The sequence below is a fragment of the Colias eurytheme genome, chromosome 8 (genome assembly GCF_061535395.1).
Source record: "Colias eurytheme isolate Ceu_HAF_F1 chromosome 8, ilColEury1 Martin Lab GWU primary, whole genome shotgun sequence".
NCBI classification, from domain to species: Eukaryota; Metazoa; Arthropoda; class Insecta; order Lepidoptera; family Pieridae; genus Colias; species Colias eurytheme.
In genome coordinates this window covers 6,554,232-6,571,109 of record NC_142987.1, presented here as the reverse complement: position 1 = coordinate 6,571,109, position 16,878 = coordinate 6,554,232, and the positions used below count along the sequence as shown (strand labels likewise).

The window sequence follows — 16,878 nt, the reverse complement described above, 5'->3', positions numbered from 1 at the left end:
CACTATCAGAGGGGTGGAGTTGCTCCGTGTCGTTTGAAAGGTGTTGACGTTTTTAATGGTAAGGTAGTAATATGAGAATTCTAATTCTTAGCTTGCTTGACTTACGAGTACGTATTCTATTTTCGAGAAAGAATTAAATTTTTTTCAAATGCAAATATTATAATAGGTATCTACTTATATTTAATTAGTGAAAACCGTATTAAATCGGATGAAACTTCGTAAAAATATTCACACACCGATAAATATAAATTCTAAAATCAGAACATTAACATTTATTTACTTAACTAGATTAGTGTTATATGTGCCTTTGAATCGTCAAAACATTTAGATTAATGTTTACCACTATTCTAATTCTAATGTATTTGAGTTCTATTACTTGAATAAATAGTCGTAGGTAATAATACTTTTTCTCATAGCTATACATTCCATACAGAGATAGCGTATAATTAATTAATTACCTATATATGTACCTATACTATATGATGATGATAATAACATTCATATCCCATTACAATTAATGCTAATTTGTCGCAACGCCCAAATGATGCTGCAAGATAGAGCCATTATGTTTACCCCTAAAGCCGCGACAAAAACTTGGGAAATTCAGGCAATCAATCTTTTTTTATTCTTTTCCTAGTTAATTATTCTAAGTGCGCATCTATTCTCACCCCCTATTTGAATTGAAATGCTCCCCCAAGATTTACGCATCTCGCGCAATAACCAGCCTACGACATAGGGCATTGGTATTTTAAAACGTTCGCTTGATTCTCGTGAAATATATCTTTTTGTCCGCCCCGACGGAGAAGTGATATATTTCAGTCATCGTCTAGAATTGAACGAGCCAAACGTGAAGATTGAGACAGATAACTATAGAGTGTTTCGTTTCAATTTTATAAACGCTTGAGAGTGAAATAGAGAAGAACACCGTCTTGTATGTTTACTTATTAAGTTTCTAATTATATTTGGTTTACGACATTTAATAGATAACGTAAGTGAGGCGTACATTATTTAATATGAGAGCATACATTTCAATTTGTACCGAAATCACAGAATGGTTTTATGGAGCTACGCTACTGACATTCCCAAAGCGGTAGCGTATGGCTCGGCTAATTTAAAACGTATCCTGGACGCTGTTTTATGGTTTAGTAATAAAAAATCACGCTCAATAAAATACACAAGATAAAATATCACGTTTGTTCGAAGATCTCGTATGCGTACACGTAGGCAGTTTTAAGTTCACAAGATCGTAAAAAACATTAGCACGTAGTCGGGCCTAACACGCGCCAAGCCAGCGATATTGGGGTAAAAGGGAAAATGCATTGGCTTTTTGTAATGCGGCAATAACCTCTGGATTACGACGCGGGAATCTGACATTTTGTGCCGTAGACCTGTCGTATTTATGTCCCTTAACGTGTTAACTACACTTCTAGGACCCAGAATTCGTTTTATGGCATTGTATGTAATATTTCTTATATTATTATGGTCGGAGTACCTCAAAATAATGAGATGATGTTTAGGAACGAAGCCATTAAACCAGTTTAAGGAGTTCTTATTTTAATATGCATAGTAAATAAAATCCTGTAGTAAATAAATTATAATAAAACTAGTTTTTGAAATATGTAAATTGTATACACGCTAGTCAAGAGTTCAGCTTGTTATCTATAGAGTATCTCGGAAGCCTGTCCGAACGAATATTGGTAGCCGCATATAATTTTGGTAATTACACATCTAGGTTTCGAAGAAGTGGCTCAAGCAGCATTTACAAAGGAATGTGGTGCCGTGAGTGTCGGCACTTTGCCACACCTTGGCGAGGTTACCAGCATCCTTGAAAGGCCACATTCCTACGCCGACGTCTATTTACGGTCTAAGCCCTCATTTTCTTTACGATTGCTAACTACTACCAACTTCTCTGCCAACATACACTAGTTACATAAAAATGTTCACTTTACGAAAATGGTAATTTTAATCAATTTAAACATTGGACGTTTTAAAATTCCTTTTTTTGCTGCTTGCGTTGAATAATTTATGAATTCTTATAGTATTACATAACGCTTCTTACAAGAATGCAAGGATATCATTTAAATAAACCATTCAAATGTAAATCGTGAATAAATATGCACAAATGGTTCGTAAATAATGTTTTAATAGAGAAAGATAATATTTTACCTAGTTGACAATAGTGCCGCCTACACTTGAAAGTTTAAAGAATACACCGATATATTCCGCAAGCGTATTTTAAAATGTCGCCTTTAGATTTAAAAGCACCCGCGGCACCTCAGTAACGACTGTCTATAAAAAGTAGATAGAGTACGGAAATATATGGTTATCGTTATGTAGCTTTATTCTTTTGTTACTTTTGCTGTGCTCATGTCAGATTAAATTTAGACAATACACAATTTTAAACGTTAAGTTTAAATGTATGTTAAAATAATATACCTACTATAACTAGAGTCATTTTTCCTAACACCAGCTCTCGATAATCACCACAAATAAAGTCTTTAGGAATTAAGAACTTGAAAAGTTTGGATTGGCACGATAATGTTAGTTCACTAAACTAGCTTAATGAGCGCAAAAAGCTTCAAAATATAATTACTACGTGCTCTCTGTAGATATGCTTTAATTTCTAAAACATTTAAGAAATGTATTTGATAGAAATCTTAGGTATCGGTAATTGAATTATCCTCAGTCCTTTCTGTTAGATTTTAGTGGAATAACCTATTCTTGGTGAACATATTGTTATAGGCATATTTTTGCTGTATCTATGCTTCATAAACACGATGTTCCTACTCCGTATTACGTTTTACGTCCAAAGGACTATCGTCATATTACATCTAAAATGACGTGCCACACGAAGCGGTGACCGCGATTTATTTGTTTTAGCTTGAGCGTCCCAACCTAATCTTATAATAGAGTGCGGTCCTGGCAATAACAGTCTGTATAAGATCAAAATATATGTATAGTAGGCATTTTTGGCATAGTAAACAAAATTCTTATTTGTTCCAGAATATCCTGGATAAATTCAATCCAGGTGCCCGGCAGATGATTACTGCTGGGAAGGCGTATTTGAAAGCTTTACATGGTAAGTGATTTTTTCATTTTTAAAACATATATTACGTATCGAATAAGTTTTAATATCATCAATCATCATCAATCGTATGTTTGTTCATAATTACCTGCCTAATGTGATGAAATATTCCTTTTTATATACCTAATGAAGTAATGAGTGGTTAATGATTATCTTCTATTCAGTTCTAATATGTCTGTAATGTCTACATAGCATTAATATAGGCATTCAGAGTACATTTGGTATTTATATTTACATAACAATTATTCATATTTTTGTGTGTTTCTCTTTGATCCACTTAATCTCATTGGCAAGAGCTGATGTTATGAGTAACTTTATCTTATATTTAGGAAAACGTAAATAATTGTTGCCAAAAAAAAATCACGGAATGAAAGCCCTGGTGTCCTAATTTTATAATATTAATAGATTATTACAGAGGTATTGAACAGTAAATAAGTTAATTAGATTTTAATGCGATCCAGTGCCTACTTTAAAAAGATCCGACGGGTACTTCCATTATTATTGTTGAATGGAATTTCCATTAAAATATGTATTAATTATTGAATTTTTATGTAGGCTCTCAGAAATTTATTAATTCAGTTATATTGAAATATAATAACAAACTTTTGAAAGTAGATACATATTATTCCAGGCTGACATTGATAAAGATAAAAGTCCACGCTTTATACGTTACATAATAACATTTAACAAATTCTCATTTAATTACATTGCATCCAATTCATTTGAGAGTAAAATAATATTTTAAAGCAACCTTTCATAAGTTTTAAATATTTTTAACTCTGAACGTTTTAATAGGATTTTTCTATGATGAATAGTATCATTAAGACATAATAAATCTGGGTTATTTTTCATTTTAATGCTGTACATATCTCGGTAATGACGACCAACTTAGTCTTTTCACTTCTATTGCCTATAACAGAATGTAATACGGCACTGAATACTAATGATCATAACATATATTATGTACTCAGTTCATAATTAGATAAAAGTTTATAGAATGTCATACGGATCTCATTTGGTTCAAAGGACTACGATTTCGTACCCTAATATCAAATAAGTATGTAGAATAAAAGTTCACGTAATGATATCAACGTACATTACACACGACGATATTAAATACTTCGGTTTCCCTATTCCGAAACAATGCACATACAAAAATAGCATCGAACCATTACTTCGGCCGTATTCAGTGAGGACGAAAATAATTAATTTATATATAACGCGCCAAATGGGTGCATCTACATGCGAAACCTCAGTGTAGTGCGCTTGTTTGGCTGTGAAACTGGGGCATAGGTTGTGCCAAATTGTCTCCGTTGGCTTATCTAGAGTATAATGCCCGACGCTAGACGCAATAAAGTTGAGCGTTGTGTAATACGATGAATGTCTTGTTTACTCACTATTAAAAGCTATATTACAATTTAATTGTGTCAAGACACATTTTTATTCCCATGAATAATAGCCGCCGCTCCAATTTTAGCCATTTATGGCATAAGAGCAAAGTTCAAATTTGTTGTGACGGAAATTTATGTTTCTTCCAACCAGTTTTAATTAGGGCAAGGTGAGGTAACATACTTGCTCTTATTATGCGCTATTATGCATATAATTGATAGTAAATGTATATTTGCAATCGATTTGAATAACAAGGATGAAAAGATATAGACATCCTTTATTACTCAACGGAATTTAGCAGATATTTTTAGTGTTTTGTCATTGAGCAATCGGCCTGACTATAAAAGTGAAGTGCCCATAAAATATTGAAGGACATTTTGTTCTCCGTCGACATAATGACATATAAAAAACAATCCCAACAAGCAGTTTAAAGAATCAGATAGGAAACAAACTGTTTTTGATTAAAGTTCTATGGTATTAAAAATCATTATAGTTACAAATATTATTTCCTTCTTCTTTTTGAAATGAATAACTCGCTTTACTGTACATACATAAAAAACGAAATATACTTTTTTTTACATGGTTTGAGATAGCTTATTATAGAGATCTACAAAGAGCGGCTTTATCGCTTGTTAACGATTTCTTCCAACTTTCAAGCAACTCGATGTAGAGTCGATATTCCGCGATTGAAAATGTATTTTTTCAATTTTGTCTGAAGCTAAACAAACGTTAATATTCATAAAATATCTTTCTTACCCTAATAATAATCTTTTATAAATATAAATGTAATCAATGATTTTAAAACACTTGATTTTTCTCACAGGCGCAGCAGCAGCATCTCGTATGTATGTAGATGCGGTCGGCAAGCTTGGGCGACAGGCACAGCAAGGCACTTGGGGTGGCTGTGCTGATATAGGTAAGTATTATCAGACTAATTACACACTTATTTTACTAAATATAGGATCCAATATTCTATATTATATTTACTTAAGATTGGCAATGAGGCTTGTATTTTAAATTGAATGATAAGGATGATGCTGTTATAGTAAATATTAGTAGGAGACAAGTAAATGACTGACTATAGTAGAGCCATTTTAATAGGCAACATTTGACAGTTCAACAAAATTCAACAACGTAACCTAGTAACGACGACATAGAATAACATGATAATTCGTTTTGTTGTAACTGCACATTTGCTTAACTTTTTTCAATTACGATTACATATTTATAATAATAATGACCGATGCAAATAATTTTAGGATTTGATTTTACTGATAAACCATTCTAAACATAATAAACATTTTCTTATTTAAAGAACTGACGTCGCTACAATTTTGTGTCAATAAACCTTTTTTCTTTTTAAATACCAGAGACGTTACTCTAAAAATCGAAATCTGACATCTAGAATCGAATGCATTGATTACTTGGGAATAAAAATTCATCATAAATTATTGACATGTGTTTCAAGTTCGATTGATAAATGTTTCAAGTCCGTATCGATTAATTCGCTTTAATCGATGTTTTTAAGCAGGTTACCACCCTATGAAGATAAAATTGATAGACGTCAAATGTTGCCTATTAAATTGGCACAACTATACATCATATTTTATGCAAGCAATTAGGTAATCGAATGTATGATGTACGCAAAAATATAATCTAATATTCTAGAAACTAGAGCCGATACTATAAAAATATCAATTTATGAAACGACGTGTAGAATTTTGGATATGGTTAATACATATTTGTTAAAATTTAATGTTTGATTAATTGATGATTATGTAAAGTAATTTCTGAATAAAGTTGTATAATTTTAGAAAATATTTAATAAGTTAGAGCTTGTATTTTTTTTGCAATACCTACTTGATATTACGTCACAGTTAAATATTTACACTATAACACAGAGTATTTCGTTATTAACATAAATATAACAACGAAATAGCGTGAAATTAAATTTAACGCAACTCTTAAGGCTTATACATGCGCTAATAACCTTGACCATACTTGACGGATCTCAAACCTCTCCCGCTGCACCTTCTTTTTTCCTCGCATTTTGTATTTAAAAAGATACCAATCAGTGAAACAAAAAATCCTCGTCAGGGACTGTTGTGTAACTGATAATTTATTAAACATAAAATTTTCAGAGCTCTAAGTCAGCAGGTTACGAAGTTTATAGAGTATTTGCGGAAAAATCGATGACCACGGCACATTTTTTTTTCTAGAAATCTATTAACTTTGGAAAAAAGTCCTCGCGAGCAATTAAAGATCAAAGACCATCCTATTTTATATATTTTTTTCGGTATTGTGCTTTATGTTGTACCAGACTTTATAGAGGTTGAACATAATCGAAATTGCCGGGTAACGCCTTAAAAAACTGGTCGTATCCGGGATGAAAGAAGGCTAATAAAATTCAATAATGTGTGTGATAAATCATAAAAAAATGTTGTGAATGCTTCGTTAACAGGTTTATAAAACTGTTTTCTTGAGAACTAAAAAAAATCTAATAGCAACGACTTTCACAGGAACCGCTCTTATGAAGGTCGTCGAGGTGTACCGGGAAATTCAAGACCAACAAATGAATATTGTAAGTATTTTTATAACAAAGAAAACTTAATAACATATAATAAATAAGGAAATCAATCAAACAACTGAACATAGTTATGACATTAATATATTCTCAATCATTATGTATAAATCATATTTCAATAAAAAAATAATAACATAACAATACGATACATAACTCAAGTGAATTCGACCATAAATATTTTGAAATTCAAGTGATTTATGAAAATAATTACAGTATTGACATTCGCGTTTAATTCAGACGGCGACAAACAATTTTTCTCATAAAGCATCTGTCGTAAAAAACTTTTTCATTTCCGCGAAGGCGATAATCTTTAATTTGTTTGTTTGTTACAGCTGAAGGCGTTCTACGTGGATTTACTTGTTCCCCTGGAAACTAATCTCGAGAAAGATACGAAAGTAGTACAGGTCGGTCAATAAGATGGTTCCGTTCATAATCTTTTATGGCAACGTGTTTCCGAATTGTTTACAGGATAAGCGAAACAGGCAAACTTCTGACAACCTATGATTCTTTATCCGATAGACACAAATCCTATTACACGTGATCGTTGAATAACATTGTGATATAATAATATCTGTTTTCTCGTGCCTGATTTCACAAGTGTTTTTGTTTAAGCTTTTGTATCGAATGTTCGTATTCAATTTTGTTTCTTGGTTTTAGTTAGCGGATTCAAACTGTAATTTAAAATTGTATAGTCGTTTTTTAAATCTTCACTTTGATATTGTTTTTCACGTAATAACTTTTTATTTTTAGTCTGAACAAAAAAGGTTTCTACAACAACACAAGCTGCGTTCAGAAAGTTACAGTAAAGCCGCTGCAACAATTAAAAAACAAAGAAAAAAGAAAACAAACGCGACTAAGGTCGGCTCGGCTATGGATAAAGAAATGAAGGTAAACCATTATAATTAAAAATGTCTTTCAATCTGGGTGATATTTATTTTTTTGTCATTTATTTTATTTAAAATGACAAGGATTTTATTTCAGATAACGTTATTTATATTGGAGAACACGACTCGAATTAAAATAATCTAATTTAATTGTGAATAATTATATATAAACGTGTTTCATTCGAGAGTTTATTGAAATTTTCTCATATGTTATTTAAATATAATGAATATTTAATAATTTTTGAGAATTACATCATCACCACAAATTGATTTTGAAAATATTAATTTGAATATGTTTAATATAATTGCTTTAACTGAATGTATTCATTGATTCACTATTTCCCTGCAATTTAATTTTTATTTAATATTCACGCTCAGTAGATACTCATTTATAAATAAATTGAAATCTAAATGGGCGGTAAATCACCAGCTTCGTTAAGTTTAAGGCATTAAATATTGAATCCTTGAGGAGAACAGATTTATCTATACTAATATTATAAAGCTGGAGAGTTTGTTTGTTTGTTTGAACGCGCTAATCTAGGGAACTACTGGTCCGATTTGAAAAATTCTTTCAGTGTTAGATAGCTCATTTATCGAGGAAGGCTATTATAGGCTATAAATCATCACACTACGACCAATAGGAGAGGAGCCACGTGGGTGAAATACTTTTACAAAATTTTCACTTATAACTAAACACAAGATTAACAAGAGATATTTGAATGTACTAAATGTTTCAGAGCATGCAAATATTGGAAGAGGAAAAAACAAAGTTGGATGCATTTTGTGAGCAAAGTTTAAAGAACGTAAGTATTTCAGAGAGATTTGTATTCTAAACAAATAACTTTTGTGATAGTATCGCGGTTGCGTCTAGCCGAAGTTGAGACTCGGTTGTTTGTACTGCCAAGCTATATGGGATCTCTTTCCGTTTAGAAATAGGACAATCATGCACAATTTTTACTTTAAAATGCAGTATCGAAAACCATATTGAACCATAGCAACATACATAAAATATTTTATATTAATGGACATGCACAATTTACCTAATAAAAAAAAAAAACTAATTGCATGACATTCTGTGTGCGAAAGACCTACATCCTTTTAAGGTGTACTTTTATGCCTGTACAATACTACCCTATTCATAAAGGATAAACTAGCTTAATATAACATTTGAACATATTCAACTCCCACAGTCATACAAGCTTACAGCATTAATAACTCAGGCCCCGGAATCACAGACACAATAGAAAATATATTATGTCGTGGACCGATCGGGCCGTTCGGGGCTCAATGGGTTAAAACGTTACTCATACAGTACATCAAATCTTCTATTCTTCTATTTTAGGCAATGACTCAAGAGCGTCGTCGCTATGGTTTTGTTCTGGAACGTCAATGCTCGCTCGCGAAGCACTGGCTGGCTTACCATACAGCCGGCGCCAACGCGTACACTACTGGCTTGGAAGAGTGGCTAGAAGTTTCCAGAACTAGGGAGTTCCTGCCGCCGAATGTTGAAGCTATGTTCGTTAGCAGAATGCGGGTAGGTTACAAACTTAATAATATTAGTTTTAAACGTGTAAGAAGATATTTTACCTATTTACGAATATAATCATTCGTCAATTATTATTTTTAGTAAGAGTAGTAGGTACGTCCGACTTAATAATTAAAGAAACAAGCTAATGATATTTTACCATAGATGAAATAAGTTTGTGATACTAAGTTTATATTAACTCACTGAAACTTCTGTATAAGTACGTTTTTATCTCCCGAAAACGGGTCCTTTTCTTGAAAAGAAAAAAAGTAATTCTGTTTTTAATTTAAAATGAAGGATTATAAAAGGAATGGCACAGCATTAACTTTATTTTTTGGAACGTAAAAGTTTGCGAGCACGCATTTTAATACTTTATTGGCCATTGTATTCGATATGGTTATTTGAGTTTTGTATTATGCATGTTGACCATGTTGTCCATAAAACACTTATGAGATTTTACAATATTGCCAGCGATGTATTGGTCACAATCATCTCGGATGTAGGATACTAGAAACCGTTGATTTTATTTCCTTCTATGGCGTCAAGTTCGTGTTATTCCCGAGATATTTACGAAGATTAATATTTTAGCAATTCATGTATTATACTGTAATATATTATTTAAGCAAAGTTTATAATATATTTTGACTCACGAAACTAGTTCTATTTCAATACTTTTATTATATTTTTCTTTATTACATTTTTGTTTTCCCTTCGATAGATTATTCCGCTGAAATATTATTTGGGTTAATTAAGTGTCCAAATAAGAAATTGGATACAAACTAAACATCTGAGCATCACTTAAGTTGAAGAAAATAGACTGAAGAAAATGAATGGGCTCACTGAGGCTTTTTAGAAATCGCGTATCCTGTAGATATATTTTTATAAGTTAAACATTCTTAAACTAAGCATTGTTAAGCAATATATATACTTATACGTTCTGTTTTATCTACTCTCATAAAAGATAATTGTAAATTATAATTTAACATAAGTTTTAGGTCTTTAATAAATTGTGAACCCTGGCAGGAGTAGTTATATTTATGAGCGTTGTTTTTTTTTAAAGTAGCCGATTTAAATACCAATCCATATAGTATTCAGAGAATTCTTAAGTTCTGAGACTAAGATTACTGCCTATTTACATTACACACGATTACACACGAGTAATTTTGCTTCGCTAATGAACAAACTTTGACCACGAATATCTTTATCTGAATATTACGTTCGCAGCAAGTCTCATTCTGGGCAGACGAAGACGTATACGCCAGCCCGCGGAACGGGGACGACGACGACCGCGCGTCCGTCGGTTCAGCCTTGCGCAAAACGAGATCGGTCGACGCGTCGTGCCTTGACGTGCGATCTATCGGGGACTTAGGTTCCCCCAGTCAGGGTATCTCTAGAGCGAAATCCGATTTGAATCTGCAAGCGAGCTTACACGCTTCCGAACAAGGTAAGATATGCGACAATTCGATTTTGCTCTTTTCGTGTGAACGAAACGTTGTACTCAGCGTTTCCAGTCTGTATTGTTAGATTATGTGTGTTTATTGTAATCTTCCCTATAATATTTAGAGTTAATAAGCATTAATATTAATTTTGATAACTATTAGGTATAAACCTCATTACATACATTATGTATAAACCTCATTTCCTGTGCTATTTCCTTATTGTTCAGTATCTTACTTTAATCAGTTGTGTAATTAATCCATTCTAATTTCATAATACCAAAGCATGTCTGTCCGTTTTATTTACTCGAATAGAGAATAGTATCAATTAGAATGAGTTTTCGAATAACATAATTGACCCTGGCAAAAAAGAACGATGCTTTTCTTGCATTAATGCTTTCAAATAGTTATCCTACCGCGTGGAAATAAGACGGGAAAGTTTTTGCCTATATTTTGCCTACTTTTGACGAATTTTTAACCTTCTCAGGTACAGACTCACGCACCAGTACTCGACCGACGTCACTGGCGCCACCAACTTGCACGTCTCGTGACCCACCACTCGCCAGGGCTCTATACGCCTACGCAGCGGCTGGTGACAACCAGCTTAGCTTCCAGCAAGGGGACATGCTGGCACTGCTGGGAGACAGAACTAAAGGATGGCAATATGGGGAAAATCTGCGCACACATAGCGCGGGTTGGTTCCCCCTGGCTTATACTGAACCGATCATAAATGATGAAGTTATGTGAGTATTTTATAGTGTACAATTTTAAACTAGAAATAAATTATTATGTGAAAGATAATAATATTTGTTTTCAAATACAGAACCAAAAATTTCTCTAGAAGCCAATATTAAAAGGGCATAACAATTTTAATAATTTAATTGTATAGTGCGTTTTAAAGTAAAGGTAATTGTGTAAAGTATTTTTTTTTCATAGACAAATTACTCACTCAACAATGTTTATTGACAACCCATACCCATTTAATAAGCGATCGAACGCATCTACGCTTACTACCAGGCGGGACCGCGGTCAAATGCCTATTATGAACAAAATTAAATAAAAAAAAATTGGTTGTCTGTAAAGTCGGTTTACTGACGATAGTTGAACGTGACAACGTCCGATTGTGCTTCTTTGTCGCTCGTTCTGCGCTCTCTTTCGCACTTCAAGCCTTACATGGAACGCCTCAGATGAGTCAGAGCAAGGTAACGCCGCATGAGTCATGTTTTTTCGTGCGTGCAGCCGGCTTTATCGAATTATAAAGAGCGTTACACATGGTGAAGATACCATAATATTTTATCTTAAGATACTGTAAATTTTTTATATTACAGTATCTGAAATGACCCGAAATTTTGTGGGTCATTTGTAACAGGATGGCGGTTCTACAGGGGTCTTAGTACGCAATGACAAAAAGAAAAATGATGGTCAGAACGCTGATACCGGATACCTTAAGATACTGTAATTATAAAATATTACTGTATCTTAAGATAAAATATTATAGTATCTTCACCGTGTGTGACGCGCTTAAGACGTTGTCACGTCAATAACCGATACACTCAAAATCAGTCAAATATAAAGGAACTATTTCAGTGGTAACTCGCCAGCACGCTGGAGCTGCGCGCAGACGCCGAGCGAGACCCCGCCGCCCGCGCCGCTCGCACACACGCAGATGTCCTCCACGTCGGCACACTCGCACTCGCATCCAACGACACGGATGTTCGGGGATACGGTCACAGCTCACCATGTTGCTAAGGTATGAATATATGAAATGAAATGGAATGAAACACACAATTCCCAAACTTAATCTACATACATACAAAAATATTGGCCCAGTTTTATAAAGTTAATTATGTAAATAGCAAATTTTTGTATTAATAGTCAAGACAACAATTGTTAGTATTACAACATTCATTCACGTACACATACACACACACACACTTAAATAATCTTTAGTCTTATTGATATTGTATGCTTTAAATTATTTACCTAAGGACCATCTTTCTTCATAATTCATTACAATATAACTATACTAGCGGTCCGCCCCGGCTTCGCCCGTGGTACATATTTCGCAATAAAAGGTAGCTTATGTTCTTTCTGAGGGTCTAAAGATTATCTGTGCCAAATTTCATCAAAATCAGTCCAGTAGTTTATGAGCCTATTCATTACAATCAAACAAACAAACAAAGTTTTCCTCTTTATAATATTAGTGTAGATTACTTCATTAAATTTTCCTCTTTAATAGCAGGGTCGTCTCGCACCGACATCTCCAGGCCTGCCTCCAACATTACCAGCGCCGTCCCCGAGCGCTCTCAGTACTTCGGCCAGCGCTACTTTCCACTCTACACCATCTGGAGCTGCCGGTGCAATAAAGAATTCCACTTCAGCTGCAAGTTTCACGACCCACGCAGTGATTGAAACAAGAAGCTTTGGCCCACAAACGTTACCTTTGCGTTCACAGGTAGCTTTTAAACTTTAGTTTATATTCTGAGTAATAATTAAATATTTGTTAAACATTTCATTGAAAATTGCAATTGATTGCAGATGACGCAGAACAAAGCACCCGCTAAAACTGTGGTGTCAGCGGTCGGAGCTGTTGGTAACGTTTCTCTACACAGTTCGAATGATTCAGGTTTCTCAAATGAACCACCTCCACAACCTGATATTGATTATAGCGATGAAGAAGCTCAGCGCCTTCGAGTACCTATCAGGTATAAATCACTTGTATCTCTATGTAGAATTTCAAGAACTGCACCCTAGCTTTCTTTTTATTTGATCCCCTAGTTTTCCTTTTTTTATTTTGCTTTATATTGCTTTTGTGTTACTTTTGCTAGAACTTATTTTATGTATTTTTATTTCATTTTGTAGTAAATCTGCCCATCTCAGCAACGAACACAAAGCCTATTTGTTAAAAACGCAAAGTTTAAAACGTGGTCCCAAACAAAATAACACGAATAATGGATATTTAACTGATGACCAACAGCTACTTTTACGTAATATGTTAGATATGGACAAAGATTCACAAAAGATCAAAAGAACCAAATCATTCTGGAAATTTGGGCGCACTACTTCTGAGGAGATCATGGAAGGAATGTCCCTATGGCAACATCGAGACATTGTTGATACGGTACCCGAGTTTAAGAAAAAATTGTTTGTTAAATTGAAAAAAGAACTGAGACCAGCTCCCGATATCCCTGAGCCGAGGAAACTCGTGAACACTGAAAACACGCCACACGTAGAAAATATACAACGACCTCAGGAAACTATTGATAGGAAAGACATAAAAATAAACAATGGTATGCGGCAGGCACGGAGTTTAGGATCTATCCAAGCTCATGAAGAGAGGGTTGAAAAAGCAAAGAAAGCAAATGAGAATTATCACCCAACGCAGATGAATAAAAAGAGCATGTCCGAGAAATCTATTGTAGAGGAAAAACCAGAAGAATTTGTTCAGCGAAATGAATCTCGACATTCAGACCTAACTAATACGAGCACTATAAAGACTAATTTCGAAAATAGTTTTTACAATGATGAAACTGGTGAAGGCTATGTTATGAAAACTGTGAAGCGAAGGGAAATATTACAAAGATACGACAATGATAGCAGTTCTGATGTTAATTCTGTTGCTTCTAGTACTGATCCATATGATTGTATAATTGTAGATGATCATATGACGTCAAAGAAACAACAAGAATTAGATCGCCGTAGACAGGCACAACTGATGGAGAAAGAAATAAAAACTAGCAAGGAAAATGCATATATGCCTGAGTTTGATGAAATTGAAATAACACCAATAAAACCTCACGTTCGAGCAACATTACCTGAAAAAAATAAAAAATCTTCACATGATCGATCTTCGCCAAAAGCTATGGAATTCAAAACGTTTAAGGATAATTCTAAGGAAATTAAAACTTTTTCAGCGTCATCTGAGACTTTGAAGTACAAAGATAATGAAGTTACCGATAGGTACGGTATTCCCATGGAAAGAAATAATAATGAAATACGTCAGGAAGGTCCATACAATGGCCATGACGATGGTACACTAAAATATAAGAAAAGGTCTAACGAAGATAAAAATCGTCCGCAAAATAATTTTGAAAACATGAAAAATAACAAAGATTATCCAAAAGCCGAAGTAAGGAACCAAAAGAAAGACGCAAGGCAATACGAGACTAGAGAGCCCAGAATCGACTATTCATTAGATAGACGACAAGTTAAAAAAGAGTTTACTGACAACAAAAACCGCGAAGTGAGATCACGAAGTAGAATAATCCGGAGTTATGATGACAGTTCTTTACAATATAATGGAAGGAAAGAAGAAAGATTTTATGACGCTAATATATCTTACTTTAGCGACCAGGAAAGGCGTGCTTCCAGATATGATTATGAAACAGATTCCAAAAAAGCCGAAAAATCAAAGATGCGACAGGAAGAAGCAAGACTCGAAGGTAGAAGATTCGCCGACCAAAGAAATGAAAGTCAGTACAGTGAATCAGATGATCAAAAATTTAATGAAGCATTGAAACAACAAAGGCCACAATTGTTACCCCGTACAAAGTTACTTAAGCGTCCTACCGAGGGACCAGAATTACCTGAAGACGGTCACACCTTCGGTCCGTGGTACGATTTATGGGGCCGAGAAACTGCCATGTACAAGTAATTATAGGCTCCTTTAACGTAAAGGACAAGGGTCCTCAATGTATACCATTCCCCTAAATTATCTATTAATTAATTTCATTGTGCACGAGTAGTTTGTGGTAGAAGTTTGCTCGTATTTTTTTACTTGTTTTTAGTTACTTAGTTTGAGTTGTGACTATTGTCATTTTTGTATATTTTTGTTGTTAATGTTAACTTTTTGATAAAAATTCATACAGAAAAGTTCACACTTAATTTGAAATATTAACGTTCTTTAATACCTGAGGTATTTTTTCTATCTACCATGTATCCAAATAAAGTCTAGTTTTATTAATTTTTAATATTATTGTTATAGTGTTATAATGTAAGGGTTTTTATTATGATCATATTGTTTTTGCACAGGCCACAACAATTTGCAACAGTAAAGCTACGAAAAACTTTAACGAACGATCGATCGTCGCCTGCCATTGAATAATGTTTTATATATTTTATTATTTTGTTAAAAATATTATATTATGTAAATTAGAATCATCGTGTATTTTGTACAGTTATTCATAGTTTAAGAAAGAATATATCACAATTTTTACAATAACATTTTGTTTTATTTAACCCCCCGATAAACTGATAAACATTCATGTGATCAACACTTATTATCAGAGTTTAAAGCTTAATCGTTAAGTAATATAAATATTTGTGGATGAGTTGCCAATATTATCTCAAATATAGCTTTTTTTAAGTTTGTAACTAAAAAACGGGCATGACGTGGGATGTGATTAATCATAGTGATAACATTTAACGCATCTCCTGCGAGCCTTATCTAGCCCGAATCTCGCCCAAAATGTGTCACAAAAATCATCCCACTAACAGTTCCCAAAGTATACTTAAACAAAAATATATTGCTGACGTGTGTTGAAAGGAAAATCAATGTTAAATTGGTCCTTCGGGACAATGGCCAATAATTTATCACATTTCCCGGACTTATGGGGTTTCCTTGTGGCACTCACGCCAAGATGTTTTGGGTAAACATTTATTTTCATATTTTTCCTTGTGGAAAAAATTACAGTTAAGGAAATAAAATAGTCATAAGAAAACAACAATCATTTCTACGACATTGTGTTCGACTATTTCACTTTGGGAGCTATAAACTTGCTGACTCGATGAAATTCGTGGTACGCATAAATCTTCTTAGATTTCCTTGCCTTTTTCTTTTTTATCAGTATAATTCAACACAGATTAACAAAATTTCATTAAAATTGGTTAATAACGTTAATAATAATTAATATTACGATTGCACAGAATAATTACAGAAATTTTGGAATATAGATAAAACCACTAAAACGCTAAAA

General features: G+C 33.5%; 1 protein-coding gene across 5 annotated transcripts in view; it reads left to right on the top strand.

The window, feature by feature from the left end:
• Positions 1-16,124, top strand: part of IRSp53 (Insulin receptor substrate 53 kDa) — a 127,635-nt gene extending 111,511 nt beyond the window's left edge. For 4 of the 5 annotated variants that reach the window (XM_090104692.1, XM_090104691.1, XM_090104689.1 and 1 more), the window contains 13 exons: positions 3,004-3,079; positions 5,298-5,390; positions 6,994-7,055; positions 7,391-7,462; positions 7,809-7,946; positions 8,680-8,745; positions 9,285-9,476; positions 10,692-10,911; positions 11,391-11,646; positions 12,479-12,653; positions 13,146-13,358; positions 13,442-13,608; positions 13,766-16,124. In XM_090104692.1, the coding sequence (XP_089960818.1) occupies positions 3,004-3,079; positions 5,298-5,390; positions 6,994-7,055; positions 7,391-7,462; positions 7,809-7,946; positions 8,680-8,745; positions 9,285-9,476; positions 10,692-10,911; positions 11,391-11,646; positions 12,479-12,653; positions 13,146-13,358; positions 13,442-13,608; positions 13,766-15,557 (3,522 nt within the window). In that variant the 3' untranslated portion in view covers positions 15,558-16,124. The remainder of the gene's footprint in view (positions 1-3,003; positions 3,080-5,297; positions 5,391-6,993; positions 7,056-7,390; positions 7,463-7,808; positions 7,947-8,679; positions 8,746-9,284; positions 9,477-10,691; positions 10,912-11,390; positions 11,647-12,478; positions 12,654-13,145; positions 13,359-13,441; positions 13,609-13,765) is intronic. The other variant, XM_090104693.1, reaches the window with a different exon arrangement.
• Positions 16,125-16,878: the final 754 nt, after the last annotated feature.